General features: G+C 47.9%; 1 protein-coding gene across 1 annotated transcript in view; it reads right to left on the minus strand.

The window, feature by feature from the left end:
• The window catches only part of LOC307220317 (1-phosphatidylinositol 4,5-bisphosphate phosphodiesterase gamma-1-like), a 95,612-nt gene extending 82,459 nt beyond the window's left edge, over positions 1–13,153 (minus strand). The window contains exon 1 of the mRNA XM_079984152.1: positions 12,011–13,153. Within this exon, the coding sequence (XP_079840278.1) occupies positions 12,011–12,245 (235 nt within the window). The 5' untranslated portion in view covers positions 12,246–13,153. The remainder of the gene's footprint in view (positions 1–12,010) is intronic.
• Positions 13,154–21,753: the final 8,600 nt, after the last annotated feature.

Raw genomic sequence — 21,753 nt, forward strand, 5'->3', positions numbered from 1 at the left:
TGAGAACCAAGGTACCACTGTATAATTCTTTAACGACTGGGTTTTAGTAATACAAAACAGCCTCCTCCTCCTCCTCCCACAGAGGAGTCATAGGGTCCCCCAAAGGTCATCCAGTCCACCCTCCACCCCGCAATGCTAAAGCACAGCTGACAGGCGGCTATCCAAGCTCTGCTGAGAAACCACCAAGGAAGGAGAGGCCACCAATTTCAGAGTCCGCTCCACCACCAAACAGCGCTTAAGAAGACTAAAGACTGCCATCCCAAGAAACCCACGAATCTGTCAGTTCAATCCATTAGGAAGCATTAAAATTCAAATCTATGAATTTCATAGCAGCCAGAAAGGTTTGCATTCTGCTGGGAGATGTCCCTGTATATCACCTTTGCTTGCTTAAAGAATGAAACGGTGCTAGTCTCCCACTAAAGAGTATCCACGCTTTCCTCCTTTAGCTGGAAGTCGGCGGTTGTGAATTTTCCCACCAAAGTGACTCGTCAAGCTGTCTTGTGCCAGTTAGATAACATGGCTCCCTTTGGGTCCTCCCAGTGTTGAGCAACCAGCTACAAGAAGATGCCCAGCAGGAGGTTTGAAATGACAATCTCCATTGCTCCATTTTAGCAATTTCTGCAAAGGCCAAGGTCCACAACTTTTTCACAAGCCCTACGCATATGCCGGAACGACCCTGGTTCCTTAACATTCTCTCCAAAGTAGCCTCGGATGAGATCTCTTCACCTGAAAGTCTCACAGGGGCTACCTACCATTTTTGTCCCGTTTTCCATGTTTGCCCTTCTCACGGCTGGATGTGCGTAGCCAAACACACCGGCAGCACAACCCGCTGGGAACTTCTCCCGCTCAAACAGGAGGGCTCTTGTGCATTCCTTTCGAGAGATAGCACTGCAGAGCTTGCGCCCAAAATATATTGGGGCACAGCTGTTTTGGAAGGCTTCTTTCTTACGAAGGAAGACTCAAGAAAATTGCATTGCTGTTGCTGTTTTTTGCTGGGTGGCGGTGAAGACGTCACAGCCCACAGGGAACATCCACCATGCTCAAACAATGGGGTTTTGCTGCTGCACGAGATTGTTAATTTTTACATTTAAACCCCACCTTTTCTCCCAAGAGCTCAAGGTGGCATGCTTCGATCTTGACCGCTTTCACAGACCTACACCCAGTAGTGATGTATGGAATTGAGAGCTGGGCCATAAAGAAGGCTGATCGCCGAAGAATGGATGCTTTTGAATTCTGGTGCTGGAGGAGACTCTTGAGAGTCCCCTGGACTGCAAGAAGATCCAACCTCTCCATTCTGAAGGAAATCAGCCCTGAGTGCTCACTGGAAGGACAGATCCTGAAGCTGAGACTCCAAGACTTTGGCCACCTCATGAGAAGAGAAGACTCCCTGGAAAAGACCCTGATGATGGGAAAGATGGAGGGCACAAGGAGAAGGGGACGACAGAGGACGAGATGGTTGGACAGGGGTCATGAAGAGTCAAACACGACTAAACAACTAAACAACAACAACAACACACTCTCTACAGGCATGCATAATGAAAACCCAGCTGTCTGGAAAAGCTATCATCCACCCACAGCTCCAGTTTCAGCAAAGGAGGTTAAAGGCATCAGGGGGCCATGACCCAGGAGGCCCTGGGCCTCTTGCTTGCCTTGGGGCAAAGGATCTCCCTTCCACGTTGGGGTCCATTTGATGTCCTTTTAAAGAGGAAATCCCCGCCGGAGCCCAGAAGGGATTTGCCAGTCACACAGCTAATCTTTGAATAGCCCTGTGCCCTCCCAGCACCCGAGGGGCTGGCAGCTGCCAAAAACCAACGGTTTATTTATCTAGCCACAAATAAAGTTCTCCTTTGTCCAACACGCAGGGAGCCGGCGGCCTCTGGGCAGGGCTGAGCCAATAGGCAAGAAGGAGGTCGAACAGAAAACATGAATGCAACTCAGGCTCATTGGCCTTGCGGGGCAGATTAGCCAAGGAGAGGAAGAAGAAGAAGAAGAAGAAGAAGAAGAAGAAGAAGAAGAAGAAGAAGAAGAAGAAGAAGAAGCAATAGATGGGTGTTTTTGTTGTGCATTTCTTCAGATCTGCACATGATATTCTGGGAGATTTAAAGGGTTATTATCACTGAAAAACACGGGTTGCTGTGTTTGATGCATAGCTGTCAACTTTCAGATTTGAAAATAAGGGATCAGCAGCCTCGAAAATAAGGGATCAGCAGCCTCACCTGTCCCGGGGACAGTCTACGGCAGTGTTTCCCAACCTTGGGCCTCCAGCTGTTTTTGGACTACAATTCCCATCATCCCTTGCCACTGGTCTTGCTAGCCAGGGATGATGGGAGTTGTAGTTCAAAAACAGCTGGAGGCCCAAGGTTGGGAAACACTGTTTTACGGGATATCTAACAATCCGGGATAGCAGCGGGAAGCAGCGGGAACACTGGAATACGGGAATTTCCCGCAAAAAAAGGGAAGGTTGACAGCTATGGTTTGGTGCTTGGGAATAAGAAGACTGAGTGGAAAAGGGAAACGTAAAAAAAGAAGAAACATGCAGGAATCACAGCTGGGTTAAGACAATTCAAGGTGCTGCTGGCAATGGAGGTGTGCAGGAATAATTCAGATAGATATGGAAGCCTTCCTTGAGCACAAACACATGTCTGTTAATCTCCAGCTGATACCTACTAATGGTAAATTTGTCCCCAGGCTGGCCTTTAACCAAAGGAGCTCTCTGTTCTCCAGTTCCCCTGACATATTTGCAGAGAGCCTGCGCTAAGGGAGGCATCTCACCCGGCCGCGAATGGCTGCAGAGCCGGACGAGACCACAAACCCCCTCCAAAGCACACTTGCCCTGGGTTATTTAATATATTTCTGGCAGGATCACGCTCTCTCCCTCCGCCCCTTGCTCACTCGCAAGGAGTTGGGGCAGGAGGGAGTGGGACGTGGGGCCACTCGGCTGCAACAAGGGTGCTTCAGAGAGCACACACAGCCACTTCCCTCGCGGATGTGGCGTCCGACCAGGCGCTGCAGAAGGGCACGACCCCAAAGCTTTTAGCAGCGTTGGAAGCAGCAAGAGGGAGCTTCCGTTCTGCATTAGGAGGGACCGCAGCGCAAGCTGCAAGGGGCCGGCAGAGATTGCTTTTCCTGGAACTCTGACCCTGGGCGTTTGGATGCCTGCGGCAGCAACATCCCACCGCAACCACAGTGTTTCATCCCACGCGGAAGCCACGCCATCGTCAGGTCTCGGGAGGGGCAGGGGGAAGAGGGAAGAACCATAGAATCCTGAAATCACAGAGTTGCAAGGGAACCCAAAGGTCATCTAGCCCAACCCCCAGGAAACTCAACTGAAACACCCATGACAGGTGGCCGTTAAAAAACCTCTCAGGCTTGCTTACCCTGAAGGCAGATGCCTGAGAGTGATGGGGTCTGCAGGCACTGCTGAGGACTAACTGAATGAGGTTTCTCATTCGGAAAACACCAGCGTGAAAAAGCAAGCCAGCAGGTAGTTCCCTGCCCCCCCCCCGCAGGGCATCCTCGACAGTTTAAAGCACAGGAGCATCAGGCCAGAAAGGACTTGGCAACCTATAGATCCTAACAACAGCAATTTATTATTAATTATTATTATTATTATTATTATTATTATTATTATTATTATTATTATTATTAATACCCCATCCATCTGGCTGAGTTTCCCCAGCCACTCTGGGCAGCTCCCAATCGAGTGTTAAAACAATATTGCATTAAATATTTAAAACTTTCCTAAACAGGGCTGCCTTCAGATGTCTTTTAAAGAAAAGATAGCTGCTTATTTCCTTGACATCTGGTGGGAGGGCGTTCCACAGGGCGGGCGCCACCACCAAGAAGGCCCTCTGTCTGGTTCCCTGTAACCTCACTTCTCACAGGGAGAAGGCCCTCAGAGCTGGAACTCAGTGTCTGGGGAAAACGATGGGGGTGGAGATGCTCCTTCAGGCAGACAGAACCGAGGCCGTTTAGGGCTTTAAAGGTCAGCACCAACAAAGATTAAAAATACATTAAAATGTCACATTAAAAACTTGAACTAATTGCTTCTTTTTTTGTTTTACCACCAAGACCTGCAGTTTGGGAACCAGGTAGCCCACTTCAGTTGCTGACCCCTGTCTATCCTTTAAGTAGGGATTCGGGTAGTGCTGTGGTCATAAACCACCAAGCCTCTTGGGCTTGCCAATAGCAAAGTTGTGGTTCAAATCCCTGCGTCGGGGTGAGTCCCGTTGCTCTGCCCCAGCTTCTGCCAACCTAGCAGTTCGAAAGCACACCAGTACAAGTAGATTAAGAGGTACCGCTGCAGCGGGAAGGTAAATGGCGTTTCCATGCCCTCTGGCTTCCATCACGGTGTTCTGTTGTGCCAGAAGTGGCTTAGTCGTGCTGGCCACATGACCCAGAACGCTGTCTGTGGACAAACACCAGCTCCCTCAGCCTGAAAGCGAGATGAACGCCGCAACCTTATCCTTTTAGTGGCAGGCTAGGGGAAGGAGAGACCGGACTGGCTACAGAGCTCTTGAAATGGCACCATTAGGAACAGGTCAAGGCAAGCTTGGCTTGCGGAAAGTTTTGAGTGGTGTTTTGTTTGCCATCCCAGAATTTACAGTAGCGACCTCACTTACACACTGCGAGGAGAGGAATGCATTTTCTGCTTTCCCTCTCCTTTTCGGATTCCTTTCAAATCCTGAGTACCACATCTGTAAAGTGTTTTTAAAAAATTCTCTACAAACTCTACAACGGGTCACCTGCTCGCAGCTCACTCCTAGTAGTGTGAGCTGAATTGCGTCCTTGTTTTAAGTTGAGGTCTTTAGTTCTAAATTTGCACCTCTTTGTTGAAATTTAGCATATGTAAATGTTATGCAAACCTGTGCCCTCCCCCTTTCCTCCCACTTAAAGGCACAGTGTGGCTTTCCAGATTGCAATCTTTCCTAGCCACCCAGAACAATAGGTCAGCTGCACACTTTGGCAAAGGAGAACTGGATCTCCAAAAGGCATTTGTCGACCTGCTCCGTTCTGTCTTCCTACCCACTCCTCGGCTGCAAGCCCCCCTTTCCAAACCAGGCCTTTCTGATCTGCATGTTTATGCCACGTAGATCAAGTAGTTCCCAAGAAGGGAGAGGGAGCCCACTTGGAAGAAAACAAATCTTTCACCGAAACGACCCCTCTCTTCCTTTATAGTACAGGGCCTCCACCCTACACCCCACTTTGCCTTGCAGGAGCTTGATTCCTGGTGAGTCAAATGGGGTCTCCCCCATATGGACTCCCCCAAATGGAGCCTCTGTTGCAAAGGGACAGGATTTGGCCTTGAAGAGTTTGCCCTGAACCCTACCCACTTCCCTTCCCTCGCTCCCTCTCCACCGGGGATTATATCAGTTCTCTGGGAAGTCCGATTTGCCGGTTGTCAGATTGATCTGACCTCCCTGTTGTAGGGCTGGTCCCCTCCCTGTTCCCCACTTGTACGGGGCAGCTTTTAATCCTCTCTACCACACCAAAGAAAGGTCAGCCCTGGGGTCCCTCTCTTGATGTGTCTCTTAGGCAGAGAAGCATGCTGTGAGGGGGAAAGGCAGAAGGACGCTCTAGTTATCTCCCGCTTGGACTACTGCAATGCGCTCTACGTGGGGCTACCTTTGAAGGTGACCCGGAAACTGCAATTAATCCAGAATGCGGCAGCTAGACTGGTGACTGGGAGTGGCCACCGGGACCACGTAACACCGGTCCTGAAAGACCTACATTGGCTCCCAGTTTCCAGGCACAATTCAAAGTGTTGGTGCTGACCTTGAAAAACCTAAATGGCCTCGGCCCAGTAGACCTGAAGGAGCGTCTCCACCCCCATCGTCCAGCCCAGACACTGAGGTCCAGTGCCAAGGGCCTTCTGACTGTTCCTTCACTGCAAGAAGTCAGGTTACAAGGAACCAGGCAGAGGGCCTTCTCGGTGGTGGCACCCACCCTGTTGAATGACCTCCCAGCAGATGTCAAAGAAATAAACAACTATCTGATTTTTAGAAGACATCTGAAGGCAGCCCTGTTTAGGGAAGCTTTTAATATTTGATGAATTATTGTATTTTGATATTTTGCTGGGAGCCGCCCAGAGTAGCCAGGGAAACCCAGCCAGATGGGTGGGGTAAAAATAATAAATTCTTATTATTATAAACTGCCTCTGACAGAGTCTGACCATTGGTCTGTCTAGCTCAGCTTTGCCCATGCCAGAGTAGCCAATAGGACTACAACTCCCATCATCCCTGACCATCGGTCATTTTGGCTGGGGTCCAATGGGGAGTGTGGTCTGAAACATCTGGAGAGCAGCGCGTTGGCTACCCTCTCTGTGCACTGACCGGCAGCTGTTCTCCAGGGTTTCCACACAGGGACATTCCTGGCCCTCCCTGCAGATGCTGCGGACTGCAGCTGGGACTTTTGCATGCAAGGCAGCTGCTCTAACACTGAGCTGCAGTCCTTGCCCTTCCTTCTATCCCTTCGCTTGCCAGTGAGCCTGCAGTCCTGTGTCCTGTTCTAGGCCAAGGATCTTGACAATCTGGAATGCGTACATAGGAGGGCAACCAAGATGACCAAGGCATATCTGTCAACTTACAGATTTGAAAATAAGGGACCAGCAGCCTCGGAAATAAGGGATCAGCAGCCAAAATAAGGGATTTTCTGGGCACAGGTATGTTCAACTTCTGAGCCCCTCCGACCCAAGGGCAGAAAGCCCAGCCAGCAGCCAAACGAAGCCTCATGCGGTGGTTCCCACAGCGCAGCAATCCGGCAAAGGGGATGCAGCAAGGGAAACCACCGTCACCTCTCCGCTGGGAAGCGCTGAGCAAAGGCGAGTCCCCAGGCAAAGCGGCCGATTTGATCGGCACAAGGCATGCAAGCTCCACCCCCCAGTCGTTCTTAGACTCCTTATTGGGTGAGCAACACAGCCAAGCAACACAGTTGGAGCCTCCCTCCTCCCTGGCCGGCAGGGAGGGAGGGAGGGAGAGGAGCTGCTTCTTTGGAAACCCGGGAAATTTAAGGGACATCATCAATAAGGGACAGCAGCGGGACACAGCGCTGGGATAAGGGACTTTCCCGCCAAATAAGGGACAGTTGACAGCTATGGACCAAGGGTCTGGAAGCCAAGCCTGATGAGGAACGTTGAAGGAGCCGAGTATATTTAGCCTGGAAAAGAGGAGGCTGAGAGAAGACAGGATAGCCATCTTCAGATATTTCAAGAGCTGTCACATGGAAGATGGAGCAAGCTTGTTTTCTCCTGCTCCGGGGGGTAGGACTCGAACCAATGGCTTCAAGCTCCAAGAAAGGCGATTCCGACTCAGCATCAGGAATAACTCAAATAATTCAGTATCTGCTCAAACCAATCCTCCTCTTTCTCACTGACCTCACTAACCTTGAGTAGGTTTGAACAATTTGGGGCAATTAAAATGTTAAAAGTTAAATAAACCTTGTGGAAGGAGGAGTGTTAAGGTATATAGAAGTGTACATAGGGTTAATTTTGATTATTATTTTGATTATTATTTTGGTTATTATTGAATATTATTGAATATGTATATTATTGAATATTGTATACCCAATGTATCAGCCGCCTGGGGGGTTTCACTGTTTGTGTTTTGGTGGTTGGTAAAAAATACTATATATATATATATATATTAAAAAATAAATAAATCAGGAATAACTTTCTGAGAGCAAGAGCTCTTTGACAGTGGAACAGACTCCCTCGGGAAGCTGTGCCTTCTCCTTCCTTGGAGGTTTTTAAGCAGGTTGGATGGCCATCTGTCATGGACACTTTAGCTGAGATCCCTGCATTGAAGGGGTTGGACTAGATGACCCTTGGGGGTCCCTTCCGACTCTATTATTCTATGATTCAACCCCCCTCTTCCGTTGTTCTTAGCCCCGTGTCTCCAATTTCTCTCCACTCGCAGAGGCTGCGCTGCCCTTCTGTGGCCCAACCTTCCCCTTGAGCCGTTAGGACGTTCTTGATCTCAACAAATGTCCTGGAAGTCAAAAGATGGGCAGGGTTTCTCCTTAAAGCTCATTCTAAGGAACTGGAGCGTCTGTTCTTTGATTTGTGGGAGATAAGGAAGCTGAGGAATTTTTGAGGCAGGAAAGCGAGAGCACATCTGCAAGTACAAAAGGAGGCATTAGGGCCAGACGTTGTGAGCAAAGCACAACATCCTGTGCTGGAATAGCACATCTGTGAGACATCCCAATTGGGGAGGGGATCCACTTCTACCTACTTTGCTTGGGTTTGCAAAGATACGGCTAATATTGGACCAGGCCAATGGCCCATCTAGTCCGACCTCCTGTTCCCACAGCTGGCCAACCAGATGCCAGGGGGAAGACTTTAAGTGGGACCTGGGTGGAAATTAACAGGAGACTCAGGTGACGAGCTGCAATGTCTGGGAGACCAAAACTGGGTAACTTGCAAATAAAGAGGAAGGTGAACAGAGATCAGATGATTTCATGGGTGGCGCTGTGGTCTAAACCACTGAGCCTCTTGGGCTTGCCGATCAGAAGGTCGGCGGTTCGAACCCCCGTGACGGGATGAGCTCCCGTTGCTCTGTCCCAGCTCCTGCCAACCTAGCAGTTCCAAAGCACACCAGTGCATGTAGATAAATAGGTACCACTGCAGCGGGAAGGTAAACGGTGTTTCTGTGCATTCTGGTTTCTGTCACGTGTTCCATGCGCCAGAAGTGGTTTAGTCCAGCTGGCCACAGGACCTGGGAAGGCTGCCTGAATACAAACACTGGCTCCCTTGGCCTGAAAAGCGAGATGAGTGCTGGAACTCCATCGTTGCCTTTGACTGGACTTAACTGTCCAGGGGTCCCTTACCTTTATCCTCATGGATCAGGTAAGGGAATCTTACCAGAAAGATAATGGTGGATTCAGAAATGAAATAAAGGAGAGTCATGTTCCAAGAAGTGGAGCTGCTTGGCCACAGGTCTCCCCAGGTCCCAAACTGCTGAATAGTGCCAGGTTGGCAAAGGGTGGTTTGTGCTGCCATTTTTTTAACTGCTGCACTTTTCACCATTATTATTCACTAGAATAATCACTTGCTACATATGGACACTCAAACCGGCTTACAAAATGTGAAGAGCACATTTAAGGAATATTTGAAAAAATATGTTAATATTTAAATCTTAGAATAGCTTTGGAAGGGGATATAGGCTATAGGGTTAGAAGTAGAAGATAGTGTATTTTAAAATAGTATTATTTGTAAGTGATAAAATGTGAAGTTTTTTATGGTTAAAGTAAGTGTGATTAAAAAAAAGGTGGTTAGAAATTATGATATATGTAAACTGCTAAAGATGAGGTAAAATGAAAATCAGAAAGATGGGATTTGGGGAAGCCCACTTAACAATGTTTAGAAAAATAAGACAAAAATCTGTTTGTGTTGTTTGTTTTTCTGTTTGTGTTCTTTATTTGTATTATAAAATGAATATTTTTTTTTTGGAAAAAAACAAAAACAAGATGTGAAGAGTGCTGTCCTGACTCCCACCCAAATATGTAAAGAAAGGCTTTTACTTGTGAGTAAGAGAGAGGTCTTTACTCAGGCTAGTAATGGTACAGTCTGGGCAATAAGCACACTGCTTAGGAGTCGCGATTCAGGAGTTCTGGAGCGGGCAAGAAGTTCAGAATCGGACGGAAGCAATGAAGATGTCCCAATGAGTTTCCCTGTCTCTCATACCGGCTTTTACAGATGAGGTGGGACGAGAATCTCTACTCTTGTGGGGATGCCAAGAGTGTGAGCATTGCTGTCTCCAAGTCGGGCGGGAGAGCTGGCATCCCTATTCCCCTTCCAAAAGTGACTGAAGTCAGGATACAAAGGGGAGACAGCCGCTCCCAGGTTTCCCCATTCCCTAACCTTCCTTCTCCTGCGCCACAGTCTGCCCGATCTTGACAACACTGTGAGGCTCATGATAGGAATAAACACGAATGAATCACAACAACCTACAAAACGGACCAAATAAAACAGCAGCAGAGACAGCAAAATCATCACAATCCATCAAATATCTGGGAGAACAGGTATTTTTACACCTGGTTCCCAAAAGCATGTTAGTGATGGCACCTAGCAGGCCTCACTGAGGTGAGAGCATCAAAGGGAATGCCTGCCAAAGGGACTCAACTGTAGGGCCCAAGTAGATGCCAGCCAAAAGCGGGGCTCCAACAATATTGGGGTCCTGAACCATACAGGGATATATTGGTCAAAACCAACACCTTGAACTGGGCTCAGATATGTACCAGCAGCCAGGGCAACTGTGCCAGGACTGGTCTTTATATAATCAGCTCCCCAGCAGTTGGTTGGCCACGTTCTGCACTAGCTGAAGTTTCCAAACAAAGGCAGCCCCACATAAAGCCCACTGCAGTAGTCCAATCTTGGGGCTACCACAGCGTAGACTACTGCAGCCGGGTCATCCGATAGGGTCGTAACTGAGCCACCAGCCGATGCTGGCAGAAGGCACTCTGGTCTCAAGCATCAGCAACAACAAGGAATACGTGGAGTTGACTAGGTGCCTGAGTTTTTATGTCTAAAATTGTGTTACACAAACACACACTCGCACTCTGCTCCTTCTGGAGAAAGTCTACAAAACGAACAGCACTGCCAGGAGATTTGGGCTGAATGGGGTAAACAATCAGGGTTCCATCTCCCAATAAACTAAGGCAGTGGTTCTCAACCTGTGGGTCCCCAGATGTTGTTGGACTACAACTCCCATCATCCCTGAGCTCTGGCCTTGCTAGCTAGGGGTGATGGGAGTTGTAGTTCAACAACATCTGGGGACACACAGGTTGAGAAAGGCTGAACTAAGGCAACCACAGAAGCCAGAAGAAGGCCTGGAAATGATGCCTTATGAGGAATGGCTAAGGGAGCTGGGCATGTTTAGCCTGGAGAAGAGGAGGTTAAGGGGTGATATGATAGCCATGTTCAAATATATAAAAGGATGTCACATAGAGGAGGGAGAAAGGTTGTTTTCTGCTGCTCCAGAGAAGCGGAAACGGAGCAATGGTTCCAAACTACAAGAAAGAAGATTCCACCTAAACATTAGGAAGAACGTCCTGACAGTAAGAGCTGTTTGACAGTGGAATTTGCTGCCCAGGAGTGTGGTGGAGTCTCCTTCTTTGGAGGTCTTTAAGCAGAGGCTTGACAACCATATGTCAGGAGTGCTCTGATGGTGTTTCCTGCTTGGCAGGGGGTTGGACTCGATGGCCCTTGTGGTCTCTTCCAACTCTATGATTCTATGATCTCCACTCAACCTACCGTGGCCTTCATAATAACAGCTTCCAGAACAGCCTCACCAATGTCATCAGATGCCACAAGGTTCGGCCAACTCAACAACACTTCCTTGCCCACTGCCAGCGCCCTCACAATTCTCTGGTGTGTCAGTCCTGGTGGCCAGGTTTCCCCAAGGACACATGTGCAACATCGGAAGGATACGTGGCTGCTAAGACTAAGGTTGCCAAGATCCTCACAGGGTTAGAAATTCGCCAGGAGCATTTTGCACCTGGCTATGGGCCAAATGCAACCAAGTGACAATCTCCAGGCACCAGGATGGCTCCTGACATCTCCACCAACTGGAGGTGCATGCCTGGGGGTCCTTGGACTGTTTTCACACACAAATACCACATCCTGCATAATTATACCCGTTAAATATTTTATCTGCACAACCAGGAACCAAAAAGTCGTATTGAAAAAGCTGCCTGGCCCCAAATTAGCAACTAGGCATTCTGTTTTAACGATTGTAACCCTGGTTTAAGGAGGCCGTTGGCACTTAGCCAATCCATCTGAGTTTCTAACACGGCGTCCTCCACTCGCTAACCTGGGCCAGTGGGTCAGAGTGCGGCCCAGCGCAGAGCACATTTGAGCAAACTCCACACTAGTTCCCTCTCGGCAAAGACCCGTGGAGCCTTCTCCAGCATCTTGCACCAGACCCCACGTTCTCGGTCCACCCCACCTCCCCTTCCCCCCCCACTGCCCCAAACCATAGCACCCCAAACCACAGCAGGCCCCCGGCCAACTCACCATCCCCTTCCACCTTCTCTGCGGTGCGGCTCCAGACAACCTGCCTGCTTTTCAACCGGACTTGGAAGTTCCTCCGCTCGGGCCTCTGGGATTTCTTCTGGTAGAAGAGGGTGAGGACGGTGCCCGTCTCCAAGCGCTTGAGGACCCCGGACATGTCCCCTGCTCCGGCCGCCTCCGTCTCAGACGGGTCCTCCAAGAAGCCATTGAGGAAACTGTTCAGCCTGGACAGAGACATCCTTCTCACTGCATGGCCTTTGGTGGCGTGCAAAGCCCTCAATGCCACAGAAAACCCTCTCCCCCTTTTTTAGCGGAGGGGAGCTCAAGACGCTGCTAAAATCCTGCTGTGATATATAATATTCCTTGCTGGCAATTGCATATATATCTATATTAGAAACCTCTTTCTATTTCTCTGTCTCTAAGCTGCGACAGGATCTCCTTCGATCCGGTGTCTTCTTCTGGAAGCTTCAAGGGATGGAAATATAGGTAAAACCAGATTGGGGGGCTGAAAAGGGAGGTGTCCCCCCCCCCCGAAAGCTGATGGAAGAGGCTTCTCCGGCTGCGAGGTTCAAGCCCGGCTCAGAGCCATCCAGCCCAGCTGGAATTCAGCCCAGAGAGGAATGGAGGTGGGGGAAATCTCGCCATAGCTTTGGGGCTGGAGAGGGGATGAGACTTTGGTGCCCTCTCTGGGCAGAAGCCCCGGGCAAGCCCCACCCGAGGTGGGCTTTGCAGGGATGGAGGAAGCGGGTGGTGCACCCAAGTAGGCAGCACTCCTCCTGCCCCAGGGACCCGGGTGGCAGCCCCCGGCCACCCCATCCACTCACATCTGCCAAGGGTCTTCTGTGGGGTGCAGAGATCTTTTCTCCAGGAAGCTTTATCCCCAGATCCCAAAGGCCAGGAGGCTCCTCTGCAAACGCTCCTCTGCCCCCACCCAGGAAGGGGAGCCTTGGCAGTGTGGTCTATGGGGCGGACCCCTTCTTGTCCCCTTTCTGGTCCTCTTCTCCTGCTCCCTTTCCTCGCCTCTTCTGCTCCTCCTCGCCTTATTTCTCCGCTGATTAATTGCAGCCTGCTGCTGAAATGGACGCCCAGAGGAAACTGCAATCGCACATGGCCGGAAAGAGACCAGAAAGGAATTTAGGAGGGGGAAAAAAAATAAATAAATCCTGGATCTTACAGAAAGCAAAATAGGAAAGTGCGGGGGGGGGGGGGGAGGCTGGAAAGGTGGAGGAGGGCGGCACCTAGAGGCGGAAAGAGGGCATGGCAGGGGAGGGCTTGCGGTAACAGACCAAGGTGGGTCCAGATGCGCAGCCCAGCGCGGTTGCCTTCCAGATGTTTTGCACTACAAATCCCATCGGCCCCTGCGCCAGCTGATGGGACTTTTAGTCCAAACAGCTGGAGGACACTCGGTTGTCAAAAGCCTCCCCAGAGAGAGAGGTGCCTGAACCGTACTTTAAGTTGCTGCTGCTGTTATTTATTTTAGTTCCCTTTATAAACCTGCATTCTTAAAATGGCTTGGAAATGGTCATGCTGCAATTGTTTTATAAAATTTCTAAAATTGTGCCTTATCGTTTTATCTTTGCGGGTCACCCCGAAGACTGTTACTGGGCAGCTAATCTTAAAAACCAAAATAATATCAATTTTTTAAAAAAATAAAATGGCAAAGGAGCACAGAAGGTGCTCCTTCTGCACCTTTATTGATTACATAAAATTTATACACTGTTTCATTGTAAAACAAAACAACAACAATGAACAAACCTGAAAGTGGTTTACCAAAAAGATAAAGCAATTAAATTATCAATAAGAAAAATAAACAACAATAATTGAAGACTTTAGAAAATTTAAAATAACAGACTAAAATCAGATTAAATATTGAATCAACTTTCTAGACATCTGGGTAGGCTCGTCTAAACAAAAATGTTTTTAGGAGACATTGAAAAGAGCGAAGGGTCCTGCTGCCACACTAAAAGATCAAGATGTGGAATGGGTATTGTGTGCTACCTGCAAGTTCCAGTTCCACCAATTGAAGCCAAATTATAGGTACAGTACATGCCAGCATACATAGTGGGAGTGTCTATAAACAGAACAATTTTGGAAGGAACTTTTTAATTTTAACCATTACAGCAAACTCCTGCATCTTGCAACCCCCCCCCCCCCCAATTCACTCTACATTATATTATTTGTAAAAGGTAAAGGGACCCCTGACCATTAGGTCCAGTCGTGGCCAACTCTGGGGCTGCGGCACTCATCTCGCTTTATTGGCCGAGGGAGCCGGCGTACAACTTCCAGGTCATGTGGCCAGCAGGACTAAGCCGCTTCTGGCGAACCAGAGCAGCGCATGGAAACACCGTTTACCTTCCCGCCGGAGCGGTACCTATTTATCTACTCACACTTTGATGTGCTTTCGAACTGCTAGGTTGGCAGGAGCAGGGACCGAACAATGGGAGCTCACCCCGTCATGGGGATTTGAACCGCCGACCTTCTGATCTGCAAGTCCTAGGCTCTGTGGTTTAACTCACAGTGCCACTGGTAAACAATATCCTTGCCACAGTGACTATACCTGAAACTTTAACCGGGCCATTCATATAAATTAACAACAGGACTGGGTCATACCAGATCCTATATCCAAAACTCTTTTCCAAGCTGGAGGGGTGAGGCAGAACCCAATGTGGGCTGCCTTTTCGAATTGGAGGCTGCAGTAATGGGAGAAACTGTACCCTTTCGGACTTCTCCATTGCAGGTTCAGGTTGTACGGTCAGACCTCAGGTTACAGATGCTTCAGGTTGTGTTTTTTCGGGTTGCGGACTGCCAAAACCTGGAAGTACTGGAATGGGTTACTTCCGGGTTTCGATGGTCACACATGTGCAGAAGTGCTAAATTGTGCTTTGTGCATGCGCAGAATCACAACCCACGCATGCGCAGACGTGCCGCTGCGGGTTGCGAACGTGATCCGTGCAGAATGCACGTTCACAACCCGAGCGTCCACCGTATATGTGTGTGAATAAAACTACACAAACAACAAAAATATCCATCCTGTTATGGATTTGTGGCTGCCAAGACACCCATAATTCCTGGGTTCAGTAAGTGTTAGAGTTAAATCAAAGCTTGGAGAGATAAACTGGAAGTCCGACTCTTAAAAACTGGATGGATGGGCCATTTGCAGGGAACAAAGACAAGGAGATAGGCTGTCAGCAAAGCCAAACCAGAAAATGGGGGGAGTTCTTTCCTGAGCCCTGAGATCATCAATCAGAAGGCAATGTCAGTGTTTTTGTTAGGAAGACTTTTTAGGATTTCAGTTTTTGCCCGGTGTTTAAAGATATACCATGATGGTGCCCAGTAAGCCTCTTTGGGGAGTGCATTCCACAGATGGGGAGCCAGTGCAGAGAAGGCCCCGTTCTCGTGTTGCCGCCCTCCGGACCTCTCACGGAGGAAGCACATGAAGGGCCTCAGATGCTGATTGCAGGGGGCAGGGCACTTCCTCTGAGGAGAGGCGGCCCTTGAGGTACAGTGGAACCTTGGGTTAAGAACTTAATTCGTTCTGGAGGTCCGTTCTTAACCTGAAACTGTTCTTAACCTGAAGCACCACTTTAGCTAATGGGGCCTCCTGCTGCTGCTGCGCGATTTCTGTTCTCATCCTGAAGCAAATTCTTAACCCGGGGTACTATTTCTGGGTTAGCGGAGTCTGTAACCTGAAGCGTCTGTAACCCGAGGTACCAATGTATTGCGGTTCTGAGCATCTGCTTTGCAAGCGTCGGGGGTGGGTGTGTCTTGCAAGCAGGAGATCTTACATCTGCCTTGCAATCCCCCCAGGCATCTCCATGTAGGAATGGGAGGGACTCCAGCCTGAAATCTTGGAGAGACGCTGCCAGTCAGTGCGGACAATATTGAACTATGTAATTAAAAAAAAAGAAGAAGAAGGAATGCGGGTGGCGCTGTGCCTAGGGCTTGCCAATCAGAAGGTCGGCGGTTCGAATCCCCGCGACGGGGTGAGCTCCCGTTGCTCGGTCCCTGCTCCTGCCAACCTAGCAGTTCGAAAGCACATCAAAGTGCTTGCCATAGTCACTGTGGCAAGGATATTGTTTACCAATAAACACAAATTACAAACTCTGGCGGGAAGGTAAAAGGTGTTTCCGTGCGCTGCTCTGGTTCGCCAGAAGCGGGTTAGTCCTGCTGGCCACATGACCCGGAAGCTGTACGCCGGTTCCCTCGGCCAATAAAGCGAGATGAGCGCCGCAACCCCAGAGTCGGCCACGACTGGACCTAACGGTCAGGGGTCCCTTTACCTTTAATTAAAAAAACCCAAAACCAATATTTATATACTGCTCTCAGGCTGGATGCGTCCATGGTCTGAGTCAGTAGAAGGAAGCCTCCTATGTTCCTATAAGGCTTTGTGGGTCAAAAGAAGGATTAGGTAAAAATGGATTTGTTAATTGGTGAAAGACGAGAATGTAAAATTACAGTATATTAAGATAAATTAATAGGATAAAAACAAAGCTGGAAAGGATTTGCTGAAATATCTAATTGAACTAGAATACAAAAAAGGGAGGTGTGAGGAGGTCAAGGAAATAAGCAAAGGAAAGAAAGTTATGTAAAGGTTTGATCTGTGTTTTTTTATTTTTAATTGCTTGCATTTTTTCTGTATTTTCTTGTTTTTCTTTTTTCTCTTTGTAATCTTTAAAAGCTGAATAAATATTATTTAAAAACAACAACAACAAAACAACAACAAAAGAAGGATTTTGCATTGGTATGGAGGAGAGGTGGTCCTGGCAGCTGCGACTTTCCAGGCTACGAAGGATGGAGAGGTGAGCAGCGTGCTCTATTTTCTTTTTTTATATACAAATTTTGTATTAGTTTTTCAACATATCATTTTCAACAATAGTTAAACGTACTTTTACATCTTATACAGTTTTTTTTACTTCCATCAATCACATCTGAAAATTGTCCAATTTATTCACTTAATTTACATTTCTTATTTTCACTATTGCATTTAAATCTCATAACTAATATCTCTCTTCTTTCTCTTCTGTGCAATATTTCATATATTTCTCCTTACAAAACTTCTTGTAGTCCTACTAGCGTAATTTGTTGATTACAGTTGCTCTTCAAATAATTTGTATATTTCTTCCAATCTTCTGTAAATCTCTGGTCCCGCAGGTTTTGAATCCTTCCTGTCATTTTATCCAATTCCGCGTTGTCCATTAATTTTGTCTGCCATTCTTCTTTCGTCAGTATTTCTTCTTGCTTCCATTAATAGCCTCACCTATAATGCCCAGTAAAAATGCTTCTGGTTTTTTTAGAAATGTATATTTTAACATCTTTTTCATTTCATTATATATCATTTCCCATAATTTACTTTTTTACTTTCTTACATTCCCACCACATATGATAAAATGTTCCTTCTTTTTCTTTACATTTCCAACATTTATTATTTGTCATATATTTTGGCTAATTTCACAGGTGTAATATACCATCTATACATCATTTTCATCATATTCTCTTTCAAGGCATTTTAAGAAAGAATAAAATTTACAGCATGCTCTCTTTTCAGCCAAGCAGTCGTGAAGATGTGGAGGTCTCCAGCGCATTTGCCACAGTGCGCCAGAGATTCTAGCCTGGGGGCAAGTGCTAACTCTCCTTGCGCAGGAACCTGCTGTCCCTGCCCTCCTTCCCCAAATATTATTCCCGCCAGGAAAATGTGATGCACATTTGACAAATGAAAGAAGCCTTTCCTTTGGGACTGCAGGCGGCAGCTTCTCCTGGAAAAAGAGCCCCCACCTTGTAAGCCAAGAGATGCTGCTTCCCTTGGGCACAGGCTCCTCAGCGAACGCTGGCGTCAGCAAAAAATTCAATTTCAAACTTCATTTGCCCTTGGGAACCATATCTCTCTCTCTCTCTCTCTCTCTTTCTCTCTGCCTTTTCTAAAAACAGAGAATTTTTCCACCCGCCCCAAGCTGTTAACTTTTCTGGAAAAGTTTTACTAGTAGGGAGTGTTATCTGGAACGATTGCAACAACTACCTGACTTTTAGAAGCCTTGCAGAGGAAAGTTTTAAATGTGTGACGTTTTGCTGTGTTTGAGGTTTCAGTTTATTGAAAGCCACCCAGAGTGGCTGGGGCAACCCAGTCAGATGGGTGGCTTATTATTATTATTATTATTATTATTATTATTATTATTATTATTATTATTCCACCAGGATGGCCCTGCAAAAAATCATCAGGCCTACCAGGCAATGACTAGCCGCCTGAGAAACAGTTTCTATTCAAATGCAATTTTGGTTTTAAACGCAGTGTAAGGAAGTCCCTAGGGACGTGGGTGGCGCTGTGGGTTAAACCACAGAGCCTAGGACTTGCCGATCGGAAGGTCGACGCTTCGAATCCCTGCAACGGGGTGAGCTCCTGTTGCTTAGTCCCTGCTCCTGCCAACCTAGCACTTTATCGGCCAAGGGAGCGGCCTGATCATGTGGCCAGCATGACTAAGCTGCTTCTGGCGAACCAGAGCAGCGCACGGAAACGCGAATTACCTTCCCGCCGGAGCGGTACCTATTTATCTACTTGCACTTTGACGTGCTTTCGAACTGCTAGGGCGGGTGCCACCATAGGGCGGGTGCCACTACTGAGAAGGTCCTCTGCCTGGTTCCCTGTAACTTGGCTTCTTGCAGCGAGGGAACTGCCAGAAGGCCCTCGGCGCTGCACCTCAGTGTCCGGGATGGATGATGGGGGTGGAGACGCTCCTTCAGATATACCGGGCTGAGGCTGTTTAGGGCTTTAAAGGTCAGCACCAACACTTTGAATTGTGCTCGGAAACCTATTGGGAGCCAATGTAGGTCTTTCAGGACCGGTGTTATGTGGTCTCAGCGGCCGTCCCCAGTCACCAGTCTAGCTGCCACAGTCTGGATTAGTTGCAGTTTCTGGGTCACCTTCAAAGTTAGTCCCATGTAGAGCGCATTGCAGTAGTCCAAGCGGGAGATAACCACAGCATGCACCACTCTAGCGAGACAGTCCACAGGCTGGTAGGATCTCATCCTGCGTACCAGATGGAGCTGGTAAACAGCTGCCCTGGACACAGAATTAACCTGCACCTCCATGGACAGCTGTAAGTCCAAAATGACTCCCAGGATGCGCACCTGGTCCTTCAGGGGCACAGTTGCCCCATTCAGGACCAGGGAGTCCTCCACACCCGCCCGCCTCCTGTCCCCCAAAATCAGTACTTCTGTCTTATCAGGATTCAACCTCAATCCATTAGCCTCCATCCATCCTCCAACCGCCTCCAGACACTCACACAATTAAGCGCTAGTCTCTGCCTTACTGCACTGCAGGGGGTTGGACTAGATGACCCTGGGAGGTCCCTTCCAATTCTACAATTCTATGGTTCTGGGAATCCCAAACACTGCGCTTGGGTCCTCCTTGTGGGTTCCCCTGGAGGCATCTGGCTGACCCCTGTTGCGTGGAAAGCTCAGCCGCAGGGGCCACGCAAAACACACAGAGGTCAGTCAAATCCTGTCCTCCAAAAACAGTACTTCTGTCTTGTCAGGATTCAACCTCAATCTCTTAGCCACCATCCATCCTCCAACCGCCTCCAGACACTCACATGAGCAGAACACCTGTCTGGGTATATCTGGGATTCGAGGTATTTCCCCCCCACAAAACCCCTCCCAAATTGCCTTCAAAACAAACAAACAGACCTGGATTCTGTTTGCAGCTGCCTGCCTGGTGCCAACCATTTTCTCTAACCGCCGCCACTCCCTCCCCTCTCAGGTCTCCACAACCTGCTGGCTCAGCTTTTCACCAACTTGAACATTTTTTTTATTTCTTTATTTCTTTTGCTTTTCTCAGCAAATTTCTCATAAGCCAGCAAGAGACTCCCACAGCCTGAACCTCGACTGATGAGGCTCCGATTTCAGATGTGTGAGCCAGCTAATTGGGTCCTAGCGCATGCTTGTTGCAAGATTCATTGTTCTGGGCGAGGCTGGACTCATTAGGAGAATTAGCGCCCTGCTTATTTGCAAGCTGAATTAGGCAATTTAATTTTCCTTAAGCATGCCACCTTCCCTAGGGTATGTTCTCGCACGCAGGCCCTCCTGCTAACGCAGTGTCAAAAGACGCTGCTTGCTTTTTTGAAAAGCGTTCCCCCCCAAGGTAGACTCACACAACAAGGGGCGTCATGAGTGGCAGCAGGTGTCAGTGAAATCTTTGGAAGGTAATGGAGTTTTAACACAAACCCAAAGTTGGAGATGAATGTTTCTCAGGGGGTGCTAGTTAAGGATGAAATGATGGAAGGAGAATGTGTTTTTTTTTTTTTTTTTTAAAAAGGGTTACACGTCACCCCAATATCAGAGCAGTAAAAGAATCCAGGGCTTCCAAGCACTTATCCAGTTTGGATCGAAGGTCAGCGGAGAGGATTGTGGCGTCTTTGGGTATATGGTTTTGTTCGCACGCATATACAACCCAAGCATAAGGTGTGTGTGGGAGGGGTTTCACGGCCTTCGCACCCCAGCAGATCTCACTTCTCCATTAGGAACAGCTTTGGTTCCAGCACAGAGTAAGCAAGTCTCTGTGTCTCCAGGTTCCAGTCTCTTTCCAGCTCTGATCAAACCAAGCCTGATGAGGAACGGTTGAAGGATCTGGGTATGTTTAGCTTGGAAAAGAGGAGACTGTGAGGAGAGAGGATTGTTGTTGTTCAGTTGTTTAGTCGTGTCCGACTCTTCGTGACCCCCTGGACCAGAGCACGCCAGGCACTCCTGTCTTCCACTGCTTCCCGCAGTTTGGTCAAACTCACGCTGGAAGCTTCGAGAACACTGTCCAACCATCTCGTCCTGTTGTCCCCTTCTCCTTGTGCCCTCCATCTTTCCCAACATCAGGGTCTTTTCCAGGGAGTCTTCTCTTCTCCTGAGGTGGCCAAAGTCTTGGAGCCTCAGCTTCAGGATCTGTCCTTCCAGTGAGCACTCGAGAACACTGTCCAACCTGGAGCAGGAACCAGCAAGCCTCTCCAGTGTCCCTGCCAAGAAAACTCCATGGACAAAGACAACAGGAGATAGAATAGACATCTGCAAATATCTCAAGAGCTGGCACATGGAAGAGGGTGCAAGCTTGTTTTCTCCAGCTCTGGAGGGTAGGACTCGGAGCGATGACTTCAAGTTACGAGAACAGAGATTCTGACTGACATACGGAAAACCTTTCTGACAGTAAGAGCTGTTTGACCATGGGATAGAAGGTGGTGGACTCTACTCCCTTGGAGGTTCTGAAGCAGAGGCTGGATGGTCATCTGTCATGGATGCTTTAGATGAGATTCTGGCATTACTGGGGGTTGGACTAGATGACCCTCCAGGTCCCTTCCAACTCTACGATTCTGTGATCCCATACTGGCTATTGTTTTCCTTTTTTAAAAAAAAAATATTTATTGAAGTTTCGAAAAGGTTACAAAAATATAAAAGAGAGAGAGAAAAAAAACAAAAAATACAAAATACACACAAAAAGAAGTAAAATTAATATAAAAACAATTTAAAAAAAACAAAAAACACGTCATCCTTTCCATATCTTAACTTTCATTTACTTGTTTCTCTGACCTCCTCACACCTCCCTTTTTTGTATTCTAGTTCAATTAGTAATTTCAGCAAATCCTTTCCATTTTTTCTTTTATCTTGATAATTCATCTTAATATATTATAAGTTTGCATTTTCACCTAATAACACTCAACTAATAATTAAATAATTTATCTTAAAAATCTAACCTGTTAATTAACTCAGCAAGCCCT

This window comes from Podarcis cretensis (genome assembly GCF_951804945.1).
Source record: "Podarcis cretensis genome assembly, chromosome: 7".
NCBI classification, from domain to species: Eukaryota; Metazoa; Chordata; class Lepidosauria; order Squamata; family Lacertidae; genus Podarcis; species Podarcis cretensis.